At 43.9% G+C, this 21,208-nt stretch overlaps 1 protein-coding gene across 5 annotated transcripts in view; it reads left to right on the top strand.

The window, feature by feature from the left end:
* The window catches only part of ELMO1 (engulfment and cell motility 1), a 319,770-nt gene extending 306,810 nt beyond the window's left edge, over positions 1-12,960 (top strand). For all 5 annotated transcript variants that reach the window (XM_075143082.1, XM_075143084.1, XM_075143086.1 and 2 more), the window contains 3 exons: positions 1,378-1,460; positions 6,968-7,045; positions 11,637-12,960. In XM_075143082.1, coding sequence (XP_074999183.1) covers positions 1,378-1,460; positions 6,968-7,045; positions 11,637-11,837 — 362 coding nt within the window. In that variant the 3' untranslated portion in view covers positions 11,838-12,960. The remainder of the gene's footprint in view (positions 1-1,377; positions 1,461-6,967; positions 7,046-11,636) is intronic.
* Positions 12,961-21,208: the final 8,248 nt, after the last annotated feature.

Genomic DNA, 21,208 nt, shown 5'->3' with positions numbered 1-21,208 from the left:
AGATCAGAGAGATTGAGTGTATGAAACCTGGAGAAAAGCCTTCTTGGTTGAGAGATCCAACTTGAGAAAATCCTACCAGAGAAATTGTTTTTCTGAGCATCTTCAGCAAATGGCAGGAACTCTTCTTAAGAAGACCTTTCTACCACAGTTGCAGTCAAATATGTCCTTTACTTTCCAGTTTGTCATAGCTCGCTCTCTCCTCTCACAAATAATATCTCTTCTTGACCAAAAAATACAGTAGTGTCGGAGACACAAAAAGTCAGCAAGGCCACAGCATGAAATGCTGAGACTAAAGGCAGGAGAGGTTGAGTAGTGAAGAGCCAAGTAATTTCTATTTCTTTTAGTTTTCCATGCAAAGAAAGTCTTTTAAAAATGTCTGTTACATCCCAGTGCCGAGATAATCTGTAATAAAATACATAGTGTGCTGTACCCGCTAGAAGAGAAAATGCATTTCTCCTCTCCAGTATTTCCGTTAGAGTTTGTAAAGAACTGGGCAGTAACGGACTTTCATATTATTATGCTGTTCTATATATATAATGCTTTTCTGCAGCCACAAGGATAATGGATTATTTATAGATTGTAGAAACTGTCACTCACTGACCATATTGTATTGTGGAGCATATAGATTCTCCATAATGTAATTACCGTTGGAAAATTGACTTCCACTTGAAACTCAGAGAAATTTATCTTTATGTTTTAGTGACCTCACTCTGTGAGTGAGTCTGAGTGTCAGCAGCTTCCAATACTTTTTTCTTACCTTTTGTTTTTTAATGATTTCTGATCATTTCACATTTTAAAGCAATTGGAATGGGTCATTATAAGCCTTAGTAGTCCTTATTCCTGTTAATACCAGAAAGCGAATAAACTGCTGATGGGAGTAAAATAGAAAACTATTTGAAAAATTCATACAGGCATTAACAGAAGGACAACAGTATCGAGTGAGGTAGGGTCCAACTCGCCCAGCATCCTCTCTCCAGCAGCGACTTTACCTGGATGCCTAGGAAAGAGCAACAACAGGGCAGGCATATTACATTAGTAAGGCAGAAAACAGTGTATGTTTTCTAGATACACGAGTACACATAAAAACTGTCCAGGCACAGGTACGCGTCCGTATGAAACACTCTTACTCAAAGTAGTCTCACCAGGCAAGAAAAAGCATACTCAGATTTTTATCCAGATGCCTGAAATTTTGTCAAGACTCACTGATTCCTATTTTAGTTGTTTTCTTCTGGTTTTCTTTCTTACAACAGGCTGGAAATGGCAAAGGAGGTGGCAATTTTAACACATTAGTCTTACCTCTTTTCAGACTCTGTAGCTTTTACACAGCTTGGTTGTAATTCATTTTCTGGTTTTTGCTTTTGTTTCTTTTTAATACAGTGCCAGTGGCAGATATAAAAGCTGTTGTGACGGGGAAAGACTGCCCTCACATGAAGGAGAAAGGAGCTCTTAAACAAAACAAGGTACGGTGCTCAAATTGTTATGAACACACACCCTGCAGAATACAAAGCTTGTCAACTTGACCTTCCCTGAAGTAATACAGGTATTTTTCATTCCAGCCTGCCACCTTTTTGTGTATGCACACACACTTTGTTTTCACCTCAGACCATTTGAGTTAAATTATTAGGACAGTCTACACTCCTTTACTCAGATTTCATGGCAGACGTGCATATGCCCAGAGCACATTAGGATAGTCTTTAGTAGTGGTGTCTTCCACCTCTAAAGCAAAGCAGTTTTGACTGCTGCTACAGAGCAGAGCAGCAATGATTGTTGGTACCTACTCCTATGTTGTCTCTGATAAACAACTAGTTTGTTCCAGCTGTATTCTCTGATGAGCTCACATTCAGTGAACGCTGGCACATGCCAAATTTGCAATTAATGTCCAGCTGATGATAACTTCAGGTCTAGTCAGGTAGAAAAACAGCTGCCAACAAAAGGTTGTAAGGTAAATGCTAGGCAATTAATGAGGTGTATAAAGATACGTTCAGCAGTGCATTTGGGAAAAAATGTGTAGGAGACAATGGTCAGCTTAAATTACATTTATGCTACCTTTCAGAGTTTCAGATCAAGAGCTGTGAACTGACAGTAGGACTCAAATTGTACAGTGCCAGAATCTTGCAGAGTTTTTGTTAGTAAGAATTGCCACTACAGCAAGAACAAATTGAGTTACTAGCAAAGTCTGACAACTTTGGTAGTGATGGCCTTCATGCCATATTGTATGAGGTATATTCATAAGTTTTCCATCACGTCATGCTGTCTGACTGTATGAGAAGGAGTGAGACTGATGATGTTCTAGAACCACACCTTGAGGTCTGGGAACCAGATCAGAGGATTTGGATCAGAATTTCCTGAAACTGAGAAATTTTGGGTCCAACCAGAAAGATATTTTGATGGACAAAATAGTAAAGTTAAGAGTTCCTGCTTCAGCACTTTAAAAATAAAATGCATGCACTTAGTGTTCAAATAAATACTGGAAAAAACAGTTCTCGTAGGAACCACAGAAAATGAAAAGGCACTGTCAAAACTACATCACACAACTGTTGCAGCTTCATAGCTGCAACTTTTCTTTCCTTAACTATACGCAGATACTCGGAGCATCTCGAGTATTCTTTGCATGTGTTTCTCATACATGAGTTGCTCTAAGTCTATCAGGATACCATCATCTCCTTTCAGCATTGGCTTTACATGGTTGGAAATAAAAAAGTCAAGCCAAGCCAGGAAAAAAAAAAACCTGAGTATTTTTCCTTGTTGATTTTCTGAATCAGGGCACTAACACACACACACACACACACACAATAGATTGCATACAACTCCTACCTCATGCTACAGCTGAACCGTCAACAGCATTTGGCTGGGGCATTTATATGATGCATATAAAGTATTTTTAGTGCTTCCTTGTCTTAGCACTCATATGTCCACACAAAAAGGAAAGATGAGAAGAAGGAAAGGAGTGGGTGGCAGTGATGGAAATGTGTCATCTTTATGGAGCAGTAATGTCTAGATAGTATTTAATGCTAAATAGCAATGCTGCAGATATAGTTTTTCCTCAGCTGTCAGCATCACCCCATTGCTTTGGACTGGCATAAAACTGCTGGCTGAGAATGTGAAGATCAGGAGCTGATAGGTAGCATGGCTGCATCCGTAGCTGGAGCATTCCATTTGTGATCCCAGCAATAATAATTATGATCTCTTTACTATTTCTGGTGTGGTGGGGGATTTGGGGGTTTTTTTCCCTTCCTCGATTCCTTGTTTTTTCCTCTGAGAATCACAGAACTTGTGAAATTAGTTGTCATCCCAGTCGAACGGTCATGTGCAATATTGCAACTACTTAACTGACATCATAGAAATAACACGTCGTTGTTTGTGGAGTACCAGGTTAATGTGGACAATGAAATGAAAACTAAAAAAAAAAAAAAAAAAAGCCAGACACAGAATGCCATTTGGCTGAGTTTGGTGTATGAAACCTTTCACGTCCTGAAATTTCACAATCGGTGATATATTTTTTAAGAGGCCTTTTCATCCTGTGCTTTCTTTGTACATATATAACGACCACCTTAATGTTTATTCATTGGCAGAAAAGAAAATTGAATGGCAGAATGCCACTGCTATGAACAGAGCTGGAATTGGCAGAATGTCCATAACAAAGGCTTCAGCATCTCTTCATTTGCCGGCACATGGCCGTTACTCTTCCAGCGGGACCATTTAGAAATAAATAAGAGTTAAACTGAATTGGAATTTGCATGCATATGAAGCTGCAGCAACTTGATAGGACCAGACCTGAATCCATTGTTGTTCATCTTGCTTGTGTTTTTAAATTAGGTTTAATTTTAAAGCCCTCATTTCTGACTCTCAAGTAATATTCATGAATTTCAAGGAAATGAAATATATTAGATTTTGCAGCCTTCAAAACAAAGCATGAGAGAAGAATTTGGAAAAAACATTGCCACGTGTTTTTGTCTAAGTGTTCTTCTATCACCCTTTATTACATCTGCTGATGTGGCAGGCCTCAGGCTTGGTGCCTTTTTAGTCAGCAGAAATGGTTCTGCTCACTTCCCTCTTCTTCTGCAGCTTCTGTTCTCTTTTATTTCATGTTGGTTGAACAAGTTCCCTGCCGCTGCATGTATAGATAGTTCTCGGGGTGGGGGATCTTCTGGCTCTGGCAAGCAAACTTAAGATGGCTGTGGTCTCAACCTCCAGCAAAGACATGGTTGTTTTGATGCTGTTAATGACAGAGTAGGCAGAGAGTAGTGAGGTCACTCCAGCTGCATGGGATCACTCAGTCGTAGGCACCTAAAATGCCTCTTCATCAAAAATAGCTTGTCTCTGGCCCACGTGCGGGCCAGCGGAGATTGCAGGAGGGAGAAGCTCTGGGCGCGGGAGAGCAAGCTTCCCCTCATACCGCCTGCAACAGCTTTCCCTGCAGAGTGGAAACCAAGGAGTGGGAAGTGTCCAGCCAGCAGGGGCAGAGCCTGTTGTTCCCGGTTTTCAGTGAAGCTCAAAAGAGAGGCACGTCGTGGGTGCCAATACTGTTACCTTTGAGTAACAAGCGTCTAGGGAAGGGCAGAGGTCTGAGACGTGCGAGGGTGGAAGGGGTTAGGAGTGTCACGGGAGTGTGTTCAGCAGATTGAGGTGGGGGAGGAGGAAAGCAAAACGAAGAGGGAAGGAGCAGGTTGGAAGAAACGGGAGAGAAGAAATACCAGAGTGCGAGAGACACTGGTGGGAAAAGCTGGAGTGGAAAATGACTTTGAGAAAGGTTGCGAATTAGGCAGAAAAGGGAGGAGAAGGCCACAGATGGCTGATGGAGACTGACCAGTTTTCCTTTAGGAATTGCAGATTCCTCAAAATCACCTGTCGTTGCTGAGAATGTAACAAAACCAGGTGGGGGTGCCTGACAAGCCAGCCAGCTCAACCGCTGAGACCACCATCAGCGTGGAGGGCCAGCTGGCAACTCCAGCTCCTTAGGCTTCCATTTTCCTTGACAGTTTGCTGTGCGTGAGGTGACAGAGACGCTGGCACCTGGAAGCTGTAATTCCTTTAGTCTCCGGAGCAGCCAGCAAAGAAGCTGAACTGGAGCCAGGGCTGCCAAACTCCCGCTTTCCCCCATAAAGGGAAGCTTGGTGCCCTAAATGTCGCCCTTTCTCATTCTCTGCCTGACTGGCAATGACCAAACCCATGACGCCCTGGGATATTCCTCTTTCAGGCAGGGTATTTCTCTCCTTTTCCTTTCTTTGTGATGAACAAAAACTTCAATCCCTTGGAATTTCCCAAAGGACAAATATACAGGGGCCAGGCCTATGGGATTGTCATTGGCCTTCATGAAATTCAGGAAGATCATAGTAGAGCAGTACAAGCCCTTTTTTCAGTGATACATTTTATTTTCACAACCTCAGTTGCATGACTTGGCATGTTCTGTCGGTAATTTATAACGCTCTGTGAGGAGATAATGCCAGGTTTGTGTGGGCAGAGGTAAATTTGTTTCTGTAATGAGGGACATCACTCTTAATAAGGTGTGGCTGAGGCATGCCTAAAACACAAAAAGGCTGTGTGAGCCGTGAGGTACTTGTTTGCTGAGTGCACCAGCACTATTAGTATCTGCAGCTTCCGTGGGGATTTAACACAGCCTTGTCTCCTGCGGCCTGGCAATACAGCAAGTTGAACCTAATAACTAAACTCAAGGAAATCAAGAGCTTTTCCCGTGAGAAGCCTGATCTCTGATCATCCAAGATTATCCCTAAGGATTGCAAGTTTTATGAATCAGACTCTGCACTTAATCACACAAGTTCAAAAATGAAATAACCCTTACTGAAATCCAGAGACCTGTGTCTGTTTCAGACCAGGAGATCAGGGGTAGAAGTCTAGAGCAACGCATATGCCGCAGTCCCTGCCGTCAATTCTTCCATTTTAAAACTTAGTGTAGCAAATTTAAGAAGCCATGTTCTCATCGCTGCTGGCAGCGTAGGGACCGTCTTCAACTGAGCGTCAGCAAAGGCAATCAGTACTATGGGGCTTAGGAAGCCAAGAGGCAAAAAGAACAGGACATACGATACAGACCAAAGTAGTTACAAGTCAGCACTCTCCTCTGTAGCCGGGTCTTTTTTCCACAGAGTTATTATATCCATATCGGTTAGCTTACAGATTGTGAAATCCTTGTAATGGCGCTTGTGGTAGTCTGTGCAGTAACCATGATAACACAGTATTTTTACGTGCTCACTGCTGGCCAGTGGAAGTTCATTATTTATTCAAATTGGATGGGTTTCTCCATAGAGCCCAGGTCCAGGTGACTTTTAGGGAAGGTCGGTGCTTAATGAATTCACTTTGGCACCTTTGAAATTCCAGCTTCAGTGCTGAGGGGAAAAAAGATTATCTTTTTTTCCTTTCCCAAGATTAATTTGGATCTTTATGACTAAATAACCCAGATAGTTCAGTTTGACTGAGACTGTTGATTCTGGTTCAGGTAGAGGCAAAATGACCAAAATCTCTTGAGAATGAACAATTTGATAGATTTCCAGCAGTGAAAAGAGCATAAGCATATACCAGGAGATTGTCCTGGCAAGATTTTTGACACAGGGAATCAAACCTTGCAGAACTTTGCAAGTTTAATCTATACAAATTGAAGAAACTGTGGATCTTCATGAAAAGTTTGTTGCAAGTGTACTATTACGGGTTATATTGATTTTAATCCTCGCCATTGCCTAGCTCAAATCTAAAATGCTAAGTAATCCATGACCGAGTGAGCTACAGTCAGCACTGAGGGGGGTGAGTTTGTTTTGTCTGAAGCATCTCTGTTGGGGTTCTTGCTGTGCCAGTCTGTTGCAATGGTCTGGTACTGCTGCAGCTTTGGCCAAGCAGGAGAGTACCATAACCTATTTTTCCACTTGTTTTGGGGAATAAGTAGTAGGAAAGAAAGACAGATCTGAATGTATTAATGGCTCTCTCATGCAGCATTAATATATGTTTCTTTGTATTCCAGGAGGTGCTAGAGCTTGCTTTCTCTATATTGTATGACTCGAGTGGCCAGTTGAATTTCATTGCTCCAGACAAGCATGAGGTAAGTCAAGTTCAGAGTACAGAAACTTCTTTGGAGCCCTCTTAGTTGCTTTTATGGCAGCAGCCAGCTTTATAAGAACATAAGAATGGTCATCCTGGCATAGAGTGCAGGTCCATCTAAACCTGTGTCATGTCTCACAACAAACTGAAAGCAGATGGATTAGTATGGGAGCAAGACCTTCTGCAATTTTCATGCATATCCTGAGCCACAGAAGGAACGCGGTTTGTATTTGTACATCATAGAGCACATGGGGGTGCTAGTTCAAGATCAGTATTTCTAAGCCCTAGTGAAATATGAACCATAAGTAAGAGAAAGAAGAGAGCTTGGGCAGACCTCACAGTTTCCACAGACCTTGCTCACCTTTTCCTGATGTAGTAAAGATTTCTCCTGGTGTGGTCTACTCTGGAGGATTTTTGCTGTGTGTTCACTTTAGTGAACTTTAGTTCAACACTGAAGATTTGTACAGCCAAGCTCTTAAAGAATCACTGCCATCCTCAGCTCATCTTGATGATGCCAGCATAATCAGGGGAGGTTATACCATTGTTGGGTCTCAATTTCAGCCAAAGGCTTGTGTTCTCCAGAACAGCATATCCACTTATTCTTAGTTTCACATTGCTTAAGACCTTTCATGACAGGTGATCATAGAAGGTCCTCTCTATTGCATCTCCACAGGGGGTTGTTTTGCAATGGGTTTTACTTGTATGAAGACAGCATAAATACCAATAGCAAAGCAGAATGACAGCCTCCTCCCTGCTTCCTGAATTACTTGAAAACACAAGGAAATAAACAACATCATTGCCTTTTGGAAGGTGATGGAACTGATTTACCTAATTATGTGGAAGCATTGGATGTCTTTCTCTCAAAGAACTTCCAAGTAAAGATTTAGCAGAATGCGCTGTGTTAAAAAATAAAGGAGGAGTAAAGTTTTTCCTTCTTATTTCTAAAGCAACAAGAGTTGGTGTTCCATTTGCACACTTAAGTTTGTGGTATCACATTTGGTCTCAGTTCAGGACACTGTGTTAAGATGATGAAACACGGACGATTGCATTAAGCTGCCTTATACTGTAGTGTTATTAAAGTGCATGAAATTGCATTACAAGTGAAATGTATTTACTGACACAGCTTCAACATTTGCAGTTCTGGATTAGAACCTTCAAATAAATGTTCATTTTAGGAGAGGAAATTAAGTTATGCTTATTTGGGTTTTGCTGGGGATTAATATTTTGAGTGTTATTTTCAAGTATGTTCATTCCAGAGAAATATTTGCTGGTCAGTTTTGATCTAAGAGAAAGCAGCGATAGGATCCCAGGCATAATGTGCCATTAGAGCTGTAGGTCTAAGCAAAGCATGATTGTCTTCATCCTCTGTACTGAACATATGTTAGACGCTTTCTGATATAAATTCTCCAGAAACTGAATTCTAGTCTGATTCAGCTCAGTAGAGCAAATGGTCATGAAAATAAACAAATTTTTCAGCCACTTTTGTCTCAAATATAGCCTATGGCTACAAGTGTATTGTAATGGTCTAAATGTTCAAAAACTGCTACTGCACCCCACTGACGGGCAGTAGCATTGTGAGATGCACTAACCCAGTTGCCCGTGATTGTGTTAACACACCTACTATCTTTATTTCTCTTTTTGATCTTGTGCAGCAGCTTAGAAACAAAATTAATATGTTCAAAAAAACGGCCAGAGGCAGCAGTCTCTGCTGCTACTTGACAGTTCCCAAGTGAATGTTTTCAAAAGTTTCAAAACTTCAAAAAGTTCCTCTGTACTTTTCCATGGCCTACAGAAGAGTGAGTTGTAATTAAAGCAAAAAGTGCAAGAGGCACCCACAAGGAAAGGCAAGTAGCGTGTTATGAAGCCCATGACTCTTCACCAAAGTAACTGGGGTGCTTGTCAATAGAAGTTTAGCAGCATTGTCAGCTTGGGAGATTTGGTGGGTGACATCTTGAGATTTAGAAAGCTTTATGTGAAGCACCAGGAATGATGTTAGTACATGACAATTTCAGATCAGACTTACAGGTTTTTTTCAAGCACTTCAACAGTCCTCATGATTGTAGAGTGCAGTCTGAATGTGGAAATTGGATGTGTCCTAAAACCAAAAATTGAACAAAAATCATAGGATGATTCAGGTTGTAAGGGACCTTGGGGGCGTCCCCCATCTGACCTCCTGCTCAAAGCAGGTCAGCGATAAGCTCAGACCAGGTTGCTCGGGGTTGCATCCAGATGGATGAAGCCTGCACAACCTTTCTGGTTGTCTGGTTCCCCTGACAGACTCCCAAGGTATTTCTTTAATAAAATCTCATTACTGAACCAATATCATTGAGATTTGGACCTCATTCTTACACCCTTAAGTTTGGCAATACCCTTAGCCATCTGTTGGAGCTTACTGCTAGCCAGAGGATTCAGCACTGTGAGATCACTCCATCGTATTTGTTTTTAATTTAAATACTAATAGCTGGTTTCAACTACATAGCAAAAAGGTGGATTAATCTTATCCGTGATTTTTGACAGAGAAACTGATGAGGGAAGCTATAATTAGGTTTCATTGGAGTTTTATGAAAATGAATCTGTAGTAAATTAATTTTTCAGTGGCTCTTAGTCTGTTTTGCATATTAAAAAGAAAAAAGCTTCTGAATGAATGCCTCTGTTTTTCCACCATCTCATTAGGATTTCTCTCTGCTCAAAATGTACAGGAGTTTAATTAGACGCACTTGCCAATATGGAGATTAGAGAGGAAGCCCCTTTTCCAGGCCATTGCACTCATCTGAACTGTGGCCAGAATTTGGTTTCTCTGGGCCCTGAATGAGTTATATCTGCAAGAGGAGAGAAATGCAGTTCTGCTTTCTGGCTCGCTGGGATTTCTCCCCAGAGAAAGCGCTGGCCGTACTCACTGAGCAGGTGATGGACGATTTACATCAGGGGCTGCATCTGTTGAATGGATGCTCTGCGCTTCTGTAACCCGAGCAGAGCCTTTTGGCTTTCTGTTCCTTTCCTCAAAGTGAATTCTGGGAAGACTTTCCCAAAGAAAGCTTTCAAGACAATCGTAAAAAATTATAGTCTGTTAAAAAATAATTACATTTCTAGGATAGCTTCTTTCTTTTCCTGATGTTCTGCGTACACTCCACAAAAATTGCATGCTTTAATTGTCTTCAGTGACACACTTTGAGAGCCTAGGGTAGACAGGCTAAGTTGTTTCTTTAGTATTTGTTAGCAGGACAGCCTGAACCCTAAAGTCTCTTCTCTATAGCTAATCTCATATTAAAGCTGTGGCTTGGCTTACCAACACCCTGGGTGAAATCCTAGCTCTGCTACTGTTTTATTACTGACTTAAATGGGTCGGATTTCACTTTGGATGTTGAAGTGTGTTAACCATCCTATTTTAAAAATATGCCCTTTTTCTGGATGAAGACATACCCCAAGAGGGGGTTTTCTCTCTCTTCCTTAAAAATAATCCTCCTTTCTGCTGTAGGATGAAGTCAGCCATAGCTATCTTTAAACTTGGCAGTATCATGTAGCAAATGGTCAGCTAAATTTAAAATCCGTTTTTTGGCATGAAATCTAGCAGAAGTATTTGTAAGATAAAAATGCAGTTACGGTTGATTTAATTTTCTCCTGCAAACTAGGACGCAAGTTCATGATTGAAAGCTTTATTTTTAGATGATAGCATTTGAGTACTTCTGTTCATAGTTGAATAAATGGCTTGTAGTAATAAATGGAAGTGACTTATTTGATAGAATTTGACTTTAGATCACCAATCTCCCTTGAGTTTGTTCCTTATTTAAAATGGTTATTCAGCCCATGTTTATCTCAAGCTGTCAGCTGTTGGGGAAGGTGGCATCTCCTATTAGGAAAAAGCTAACAATAAGGAAGGGGTTTTAGAGGCCAGTTCAGCATTTGCGGCATTTAGAATTACACCAGGTAGCTTGGCATTTAATTTTCATGAAAGTCACAGCATTGATTGACTCTGTAGTTTTCACAATATGTTATTTCATGTAAAATAGTGATAAAGTAGGCATAGATATGCAAGTGAGAACCTATCTTTGTGTAGGTCAATTGATGCCGCTTAATCTAGAGGAAAGCAAACCACAGTAAAACTAGATAGTTTACTCTTACACAAAGAGTCAAGAAGCATTTTGGGTGGGATTCAGTTTACCTAACTTAATTCCAAATTGTCTTGGAATTAAAAGTTTGGTGTAAGATAATCAGGCTCTTTCTGTAAGTATTGGGGAAAGAGAAAGAGAGGGGGAGAAGGAGGTATCTCCAGAGGTTCATCGTCGTAAGTCAGGTATTGTTCTTTCTCCCACAGCTATTGAAGAATATTCAACAAGAAGCTTGGAGGAGATACCTAACTATCAAACAACTAAATATTGTAATTTCTTCGCATTTTTAGGGAATTGTTTGTCCATTTTCTGAGCCGTTCAGTGGAACATGCCTTCTTCATGATATGAGCTAATAAAATGAATCAACCTCATTTTAGGTCTCTTCCTAAGTCCCTGTGGGAACAGTAACTGCAGAGGACCAGGACAAACAAGCAATTTGTGTACAGAAAGTCTATTAATGATAGTTTTTATCTTTTCCCTGTGCAGTATTGTGTATGGACCGATGGGCTGAACGCTCTCCTTGGGAAGGATATGTTGAGTGATCTAACACGGAACGACTTAGACACGCTGCTCAGCATGGAGATAAAGCTACGCCTCCTTGACTTGGAAAACATACAGATCCCAGATGCTCCCCCACCTATCCCAAAGGAGCCCAGCAACTACGACTTTGTTTATGACTGTAACTGAGGCTGCCACTGAAACTTGCTTCAAAACTGGAAATATTATAACTGGAGAGATATTAAAAAAAAGAGTGTGAGGAAAAAAGAAACCCACTTGTGCACCTTGGATTTTGGCTTTGGGGAGGGGTGTAGAAACACTTGCATTCCTCCCTGTTCCCCGCATCCCTTCCTTCCCCATTCCCCATCCAAACATCTTCCCCATTGCTCATCCAAATCCACATTGCTTTAATTAACTTGTAATTGCAGGCCGTTGGCCTTGCTTAAGGCAAAGACTGCCACTAAGAAGCACCCTTCCGAGGACTTTTTTTACATTTTTAATACTGGAATAGACATTCTTAACTAAAGGACGATGTTATCAAACTGCATGCCTGTGAAACCCACTTGGCAGGGCAGAGGCTTTAACTGGAAGGAGGAGGGAGGTGGGGAGCAGAAGCAGCTACTGTAAGCAGAAGATTTCCCCAGACACTCCCAAGAGTCTGCTCACAACTGAATCCAATGCGATGATGAAAATCGTTAACTGCTTCCCAGTGCTTGCACCATTCGTCACTGTCATTATTCTTTCCACTGCATCTCGACTCTTGCCATCAGCCTTCACCCAACTGATCGGCTCCCAGAATGGAAAGTCTGCAGGTTTTTGCTGTACCATACGCTGCAATGCTGCAACAGCTTTTAACTTCTTTTCCTCCCAGCTCTTAAATAGCCCCACACTAGCAGATCACTCGCACAAACTGTGTCTGAAGCCACTAGTGTGTCCCACCCCTATAGCGTTCCCTAAGCCTCAGTTGCCTCTAAAATTGGCTTGTTGCTATTGGAAGTGATTTTTATTTTCTTGGTCCAAAGTTCAACAGTAATTTCCACAAATTAATTACAACTGCCAAACATCCAGGTTTACATTGTTGTCATTGCTACAGTGTTACGAATTTGCAAGGGATTTTTTCTGTACGGGTTCTAATTTTTTTATTTTATTTTGCCAAACAAATATATTTAATGAAAACTAATTTCATTGTGAGTACTTTTGGGGGACAATATTTTTACTTAATTTCCATTTGGAACATTTGCCCTGAAGGGAGAAATTATGTTTCCCTTCAACTTCACTGTTGAATAAAAATCTGAGTTGTGATGATTCTTGGAACATTGTTTTTCTTCTGAAGTTGTGTTCTATTCTTTATGGTTCCTAGCAATTCTGAAGTGTTTGGTACAAAGTGGAGAGGGAAAGGTGGAAAATTTCTTATCTGCATCTGATTTAATTTACTTGTTTGTTTGTTTGTGGTGACAAGGATGAGAGGCATCCAGAGATCTCCATTGCCATGGGTAAATGAGCCTTCCTGTGAGAAGGACCCTTTGTGAAATCCGAAATCACAGCATGCTGATGTGCTCATGGGCAATTTAAGGCTGCTGCCTTTACTGTGTTTGCTGGAGTAACCGTGTTCCTGTATTTCCATTTCCTCCACTGAGAGTGTTTCTGGGTGCAGCACATTGGTACTGGGGAACTTTGGGCTTTGCAGGATGGATTCCTTCCCTCCTCGTGTTCGTCTAGGTATTTCACCAAGTTTAATATGTCTTACTCCAAAAGTGCTGCGTCTAGATCTAGAGGAACCCACCAGCCCTTTCCCTCCCACCACACAGGCTGAAGACAGATGTTTATTTGTGTGAGTTCCTCTCCTACTCAAACCCAGCTGAAAAAGACTGTGAAGGGGTTTTATCAGTGAGAAACCTAGAGGGTGGTTCCAGTTTAGACAGATGCAGAAGACCTCAACTGAGGTGACCTTTGCTCCATCCAGCAGGTGCTAGGGCAAACATCCTGACTGACCTCAACCAGGTGAGGAGAGAAATGACGTCCTGCAGGTGCAACGAAAAAGAGGATGAGGAGAACGTTGTATGAATTCAAGCATGAGGATCCTAAGGAAGGTGCCTTCCTGAAGCTGTGTGCAGTATTTCATGAATGCCTTGATCTAACAAGGAGACGTAAGTTGGTTTGGGTGGTAATGGATGGTAAAGTAAGGAAAAAAGAGACTTAAGTTAAACGCTGGAGCAGGAAGTTACAGTGGACAGTGGCCTGAGAGAAGATTCAGTCTGAATGAGGACAGGGATGTGCAACGTGAAATGTGGGAGTTTGAGATGTTTTATTCTCCGGAGCCTTATCAGACTATAACAAAGGTAGTCAGGGGTCACTGAGGGAATGAGTGGAAGCAGAGGCACTGCCTGCCACAGGGGATTTTGGAGGGGTCCTGGGCGTGGGGGATGGAGGTAGGAACATGTTTCTTTACAAGATGCTGATGCTGCCTCTCGTCTGCGTGAAGACGACTCAGAGCAGAACAGAGAATCTGAGTTGTTTTATTAATCTCCCTGACGCAGCTGGATGGCTTGGCTGTGCACAACCTTTGCTTTTTATGTACAGACTGCAGAGCTGGTGCTTCAGATGGGTATTGCTCGTTGTCAAAAGAAACACCTTTCACTCCCAAGTGATAAGAGCCAAACGCTGCCGGCTCAGTGGCAATCCAATGCCGTGATCTTAGCAGGTAGGCGTCTGCGTGACAAGCAGAAAGGAGCAAACAAAAACTCTCCTCTGGCGGACAACTTGAGCTTGAGGGAAAGGTTAGACTTGCCTCCCCCACTAAGGTGAGTGCCCCAAATTGCACACCAAGAGCCCAGGGGAGGTGGTGGGAGAAGAGGTGGCAACCCAGCCCTCAGTTTTTACCAACACCTCGTGCCCATCCGCATTACACCGAGGCACATTGACACCACTCGAGCAGCGTGGGGCTCTTGACTGTGAAATACTCGCAGCTGGCTCTCTCCTTGCACCCCTCGGGGGTCGTGCAGGTAGGCGACACAGCCCAGCGACCTCTCTCCTGCCCTGGGACTCCACAGGGCGGACGCAGCCTGGCCGGGAGGGTCCAGGTCCGGGGCCGGCTGGATGCGGTGGCACTGCCACGTGGCTCTAGCTCACCGCCTGCTGCAGCCCTGCATTACAGGAGCCCCATCTCCTCGCGTGCCCAGCTCTTTGTATGGGTTATGCATCGTGTGGGCCAGTCACATGAGCAGGAATGCTAAATTTGTCACCCCCCACGTGTCCCATCCTGCCATAAGAAAGAAGAGGCTCGAGAGATGCGTTGGCGTAATAGCCTATGCAGCTATTTTAAAAGCGCTCCCACAGCAATACGAAGGGCCATGGTGCAAACAAGAATCCTGCCTTCAGTTTGTAGAGCTGTCATACAGGCTCACTTCAGCATTATGAAATTGAAAAAAAAAAGTTTAATGATGAACAAGTATCCCGCTGCTTCCCATTCATTTAAAAAAAAATGAGAATGAAAATGGCAAATTCATTTGCTCATGCTGTTGTGTGTTCCGGAAAAGCTTTTAAGGCTTCACATTCAAGGAGCTGCAGCAGGAAAAAAATTGAAGTTATTGAAGTTTCTTGTATAATTTCAAAACATTAAGTGGGTAATTGCTTGTAAAAGCCATAAAGGGGAGAGAGAACGAAAAAAATAATCAGTCTAATTTTAGCTCCTGTTTTTGAAACGACTTTGCTTTTGAAAGTGAATATATTCTTTTACCAGAAAACTTGAATCAAGAAAAATATGTATCTTCTTAAGTCAACTGCTTGCCCTGCTTGTAAGGACAAGGAGAAGAGTAGCAATGCTAAGTAATCTTGCACAAAAGCAAGCTATATGTCAGAGAAAGAGCTTGCACTCTCTGGACTTTCATTACTGCTTTTCAGAAGCAATTAATTTTTCAGTATGGAGAACTCTTTTATTAAACCTTACAACTTGCAGGGAAAAATAACATTCTCTTGCAAAAAGGCAGGCAGGTGACGACCGTCTTCTGGGTTGCAAAATGACCGTGCAAGATCCTGATTACTTTATTTGCAAAATCCTTTCATGTCTTCATGCCCTACCTGGGATGGCATTTTGCTTGCCCAGGATGCTTGTTACCGACATTTCTCCTCCCATCAGTAGTCCTCGGTAATGCAGACGTGTCACGTGTACAGGAATGTGAAGGCTTGTATGGAAATCTGGTGGGATCCACTGCCCGGAGGAAATCCCTGTCTTCTCTGGCGGACGGCTGAGCTGCAAGGGAGCCCTGTGTGCCCGCAGCAGCGCTGTAGCCCACCAGCTGAGATCACACAGGTAGGTTCTGGCCAGTGAACAGCTCTTTAAAGAGGGAGGGATGAAAGGGAGGAGAAGCAAAACCACCTTCTAGCAGGGGGAGATGGGGAGAGAGGGGCATGGGCATCAAAGGCCCCCCCGAAGCCAGCCTGCTTTTTGGTTGCTTGTCATTGCATTGGACTGCAGTGATCAGAGGTGGCTCTGATGCGTCCAGCTCTACAGTGGTGCAAGCTGTTAGTCCTGAGCGATAACCAGGAATGGAAGATGTTGGGAGTAGCAGGACACACTTGTACTGCCATATCCCCCCCTTTCTCTCTTTTGTTGCTGCTGCTGCACTGACACAGTAAATGCCATTAACTTCACTGTCATGTGAAAGTCATTCATCTAAGGAGCGTAATAAGATGAACGTGAGGTTTTAGCCCTTTCTTGTTTCATTCTTCTTGAGAGTTAAAAAAAAAAAAAATCTAGCCCTTAAATGTAGCCCTTACTGACCTCGGGATATCTTAGCTGTCAGAAACAAGCCTTAAACTAAGCATCTGGCATAAGAAAAGAGCCCTTCCCCTTACAGCAGCATCAAGGAGCTGCAAGTGGAAAGGATTTCCCACAACCTCTGCGTGCTGCTGAGGGTAAAATCCCTGCAAACTCTGGAAGACATTTGTAGGACAGAGTTTTTTGTCACTTACCGCTGGCTGAGCTGTCATTGCTTTCCCCGGAGCTTGCTAAATCAGGACGAGACTCGCTCAGTGCTCCCTCCCTCACTAGATGATAATTATATTTGAATATTAAGCATCCACATGGCTTACACAAGTTCCCTGATTAACAAAGCACTTACCCATGCCGCAGAAGAGGCTTGATTTCAGTTTGATAAACAGGCATCTAAATTTAGGGGGTGCCCGGGGACCTGGCTGGATCAGGGCCTGTGTGAGCAGAAAGGCGATTTTACCTGTTACCGAGTTTTCGCTACGTGCTTGGAGGCAGCGCAAGTAATGACCTTTCCGAGTGATGTGTAATTGGACTGGGTACCACTGGTTGCTTCAGGAGGTTGAACAAGATGCCACCTGATTATTCAACATCACTCCAGCTGCTTCGCGCATCACTGGGACTTACACAGAGGTAAAAGTATTGAAAAGGGAACCCCTTTCTGTGTTAAATCAGACTGAAACTTGAGAGGGGAGTGGTGTCAAAAGCACAAGTTTGTTAGGACATGACCGGGTGTAAAATAGATATTGGAAGAGCCAATTTTTATAGCAAGGTGATTTTAAACTGCTGATTCAGGGAACATCGTTCTGCGGCAGCTTCACGAGGGCAAGGTTAAAAGAACTGGAGACAGTTTCAAACTCATTGAGTAGCATATATTTACATTTTATTTTCACTTCCAGCTGGGAGGCCTTGAAGGTCTCTGAAGAGCAGAGCTGGTCTGATGATGCTTAGCTTGCGGGGACACACCTAGGGCAAAGGAAACATTTCCTTAGCCGTTCTTCTCCAAGTGGGGATATTGCTATTGGAAATAGAAGAGGTTTTTGAACTGATGTGGTTTTTTCAAGAGGGTTTCTCAGCTTTACCGTAGCCACCTCGCTGGAGGTGTTATGCAGAGATAAGTAGCTGTTGTGGTTTTATACTGTCTTGGAAGAGCCAAACAAGCCTCCTCATGTTGGGAGCCTCACCCAAGCCCTCTCTCATCCTGTTTGCCTCTTGTTTATAGACCATTTCCTATACGACGCGACCGATGGGACAGTCATGAAGCTGGGGGACCTGGTGCTGCCTGTCCCAAACAGGACACCGGCCTTGAGTTTCATCCCGGGAGGGTATGGCCACAAGACAGCAGTGCACGTAGAGGGTGGGAGGGAAAAGAGACACCTAATATAATTTTGCCAAGGGGTGCAGCCAAAGGCAGGCTTTCTTTCCTCTGACACTTAAGGATGTGTCTTGAATGACTTTATTTCAATTGTCATTAGAGGATTTTGCAGCCTGATTGAGGACGGCAGTTAAACTCTCCCTTGATGAAACCTCGTGAGTCTAATTTTAATCTTGTAGGCAACATGGTGTTCAGCCTTAGCTGATTATGTCTTGGGATTCCTCTGGGTTGTCGTGAGAGGGAGGGAGGCTGGTTGTCTTTTGCTTAATAAGAGGCAGCGTTTTTTTATGAGGTGTCTGTATCCTCTCAGTTTCTCTTGAAAAGCCTCAGATTTAATATCTCCTTCCCACCCACCTGCCCCAAGGGGCAGAGGCACCCCGCAGACCTTTGCTCTCCCACCAGCAGGCCACGCGCAGGTGGGAGGCTGAGCCTGCGGGACTTAATTCCCTGCCAATTAGCATGGAGTTTGTTGTGTTGGGGTAGTTTTCGAAGAAGTCAGGAAAAGTAATGCAGGAAACTGCCAGGCTTCAAAAAAATAAGTTTTCCATAAATGCTTAAAATGAGGACACCGAGGATGCAGGCGCGGTACGTTGTGCAAAGCTGCTGACTGCTTGCATCTTTCCCAGAGGAAAATGGCTCATCCACAGGGTTTTCCCAGGGCAGAACTCCCCCCTTCCTCCCCAAGCAGCAAAGCCTGGTGCATTTGAAAAGCTTGGAGATGCGAGCAGGGAAACATGTGAAAGGTTTCTCTGCCAGCAATATGACATTTAAAGAGCGCCAGTAGGATTATTTCGGCTGTTTTTCACCTGTGCCGGTCCCTCTGCACATATTGCTTGACTCACGATATCCTCTGTCAGTCTCTGGCCTTTCTGTCCGCAGCCCAGGGTGGGTGCAGTGATACCTTACACCTATCCACCATTTCATCTATCCCAAATAATCAAAGTACAACCCAGCCAAGCCGGCTTTCACATAAACATCAGTCTCACGCTCTTGGTTCTCTCGAGGAGGTCCAGTTGAAGGTCCACTGAAAACTGAGGTTGAGGCATTAAAATGGGCTGGCTTGTGGATGGCTTCTCCAGCATCTGATAAGGTTGTTTTCAGCCCAAGCTTTTCCTTCAGTGAGGACCTTTACCGAGTCCTCCACAGTGATCTTCATAAAACCTGTAAGGCCTTAGTATTTCCGAGCCCCCAAATTCTCATCAAACCTGACAGCTCACAGGTGGATGCACACACACAAACACGCACACGCACACAGGGTACAAGTGCCTCAGATCCATTTCCCCGGAAAACCAGTATGAAACTAGCACGGTTACAGCTTGGCAGTGTCGGATGCTCCAGCGGGCAGCATCGAGATGAGAGGGGATGGAGGAAATCAGAGCTGGGAGCACCCTGACGGAGCCTGGCAGGTTAGCGGGGCTGTGTGGGACGGGGCATCAGGAGAGGAGGTTGGGGCAACGTGAGTGAGCAGCCAACCTCACGGTCAGAAATACCTTATACCATGCTCAGACACAAAGATGAAGTGAGGATAACGCCTAAGAGCAGGCGACAGCACCAAATTGCTGAGCTGTGTGTGCGGGACAGCAGAGAACCAGAAAAGAAGTAATGTATGGGACAAAGCAGCCTTTCTAAGGCCTCATTTTAGATTTTTATTATTATTTTTAATGATGGCTATTATGCCTTCTGGAAGTGCCCCGATGGCATGGGTGTGCGCCATGACTGTGTTTTCATCACCTTGAATTCGGTGCAAGAAGCAGCGCAGGGAGAGGAGCACTGCTGTCATGCTGAGCTGGCCAGGAAAGGGGCAGTGGAACAATCTCCCGCCAGAAAATGCCACTGAAGGAAAATTAACACGCACACAAAATTTGTGAGTTTAGCTGAATCATTGATTTGGGAAGGGAAACCGAGAAGCTAAAATGGCTGAATCTTGCTGCTCAGACGGCTTTTGGACTGCCATGGGTCACGGTTCTCCTTCTGTAAAGAATTAGTGTTTCAGGGCTTCTTTTTAGTTCTAGGATTTAAATTGCCATAGAAAGGCGTACCTGAAAGAAAATGTGATTTTTTTTTTTTATTTTTCACTTTCTATTAGAAATTTTGTGGCTTCTCCCCCCCCCCCCCCCCCGAAAAGAAGCCAAATTGCAGCAGTCTGGGTACCCTCCCCCAATCAGAAATTCTGGCCCAGAACCTCCATCACCAAACCTACATTGCTTGAGGAAAACCATCCTACCTGCCCATACAGCTGACTTGCAGTAAAAAGGTACATGTAACAAGTCCATCAACAGTAACTCACGCAGAATGAATTACGGTATTTTCACCCAAATATATTTCTGATAAGCTAATTTGATGAAAAAAGCAGTCCAAGCCCCCAACTTTTGCTGCGTACGAAGGACCAGCCACAGCCGTGAATCGAAACTGTGCTCGTGGGGAAAAAGAAAAAGGAAAGCAAGCAGCAATTGCCTTCATTGGTTTGGTTGGTTTTAATCAAACCCAAATCACTTTTAAATTCCCCAACTTCAGGAGGCTTCCCAGCAATGAGCTTCTGAACACAAGTTCCTGAATTAAGCTAATTAGCCAAGTGACTGGCGAGTATTCATTCAGATCACCCTGACTGGAAAAAAAAGTAAGTGTTGTGGATTTAATAACTTTGTTCATGCAGAGCAAAGAGATTAAACACAGCCTGTGGTCAGCCTGGACCTGAGCACTAACTCGCGCTCGATGGCCCTGCGAGGTGTCCCGACTACCCCAGGATGGGCATCAAGCGCCTGCCGTGCCAGGCGAGCCCTCGCCAGCAGGGAATTGCTGCCTGCAATTTTCTAGTGCTTTCCACAGTGTAGTTTCCCAGAGGTTTATACAAGGAGGAGCAAACCTGTTAAGCAGGCAGGAGGTGTGGCGGGGGAATTGCTTTCTTCTCCCATTTTGATGAGGCTTGATAGACTCTTGATGCTGAGTTTTGCAGGGGCTGAGCGGGGTACCGGCACTGCGGGGCCTTTTAAAACTGATCCCCCCCGAGCAGAGGCACCGACGGATGATTCAGCACGGCGCGCTCTGGAGGAGGTGGTTTGAGTGGCTTTGCACCGTCTGCCCAGTGCGCCAATTCCTCCACGAGAGCTGAAAAAAGTGGCTTTGCCTTATGGGAGCCATCCCCAGGCACCCGACGGCTCCCCGCTTGTGCTGCTGAGTGGGGCTGCCGTCTGGGACAAGTCATCGTGGGGGCAGCAAGCGGTTCCTGCTGCTGTCAGCATCCCTGCGGTGTGCGAGCCCCGCACACCCTGTGCCAGGTCCAGGAGCCCAAAGGTGGCTCCTTCGGGCTCCAGCGTTGCTGCGCTTCACATGCTGTAAAGGGAGGGATGTCTATAACTGCCTGGTTGGCCAAGTTCCTGATGGAAATTAGTACCTTAGTGCGCTGAGACCGTCTTGTCT

This window comes from Calonectris borealis, chromosome 2 (assembly GCF_964195595.1).
Source record: "Calonectris borealis chromosome 2, bCalBor7.hap1.2, whole genome shotgun sequence".
In the NCBI taxonomy this organism is placed as follows: domain Eukaryota; kingdom Metazoa; phylum Chordata; class Aves; order Procellariiformes; family Procellariidae; genus Calonectris; species Calonectris borealis.
This window is presented reverse-complemented; position numbering and strand designations above follow the sequence as displayed.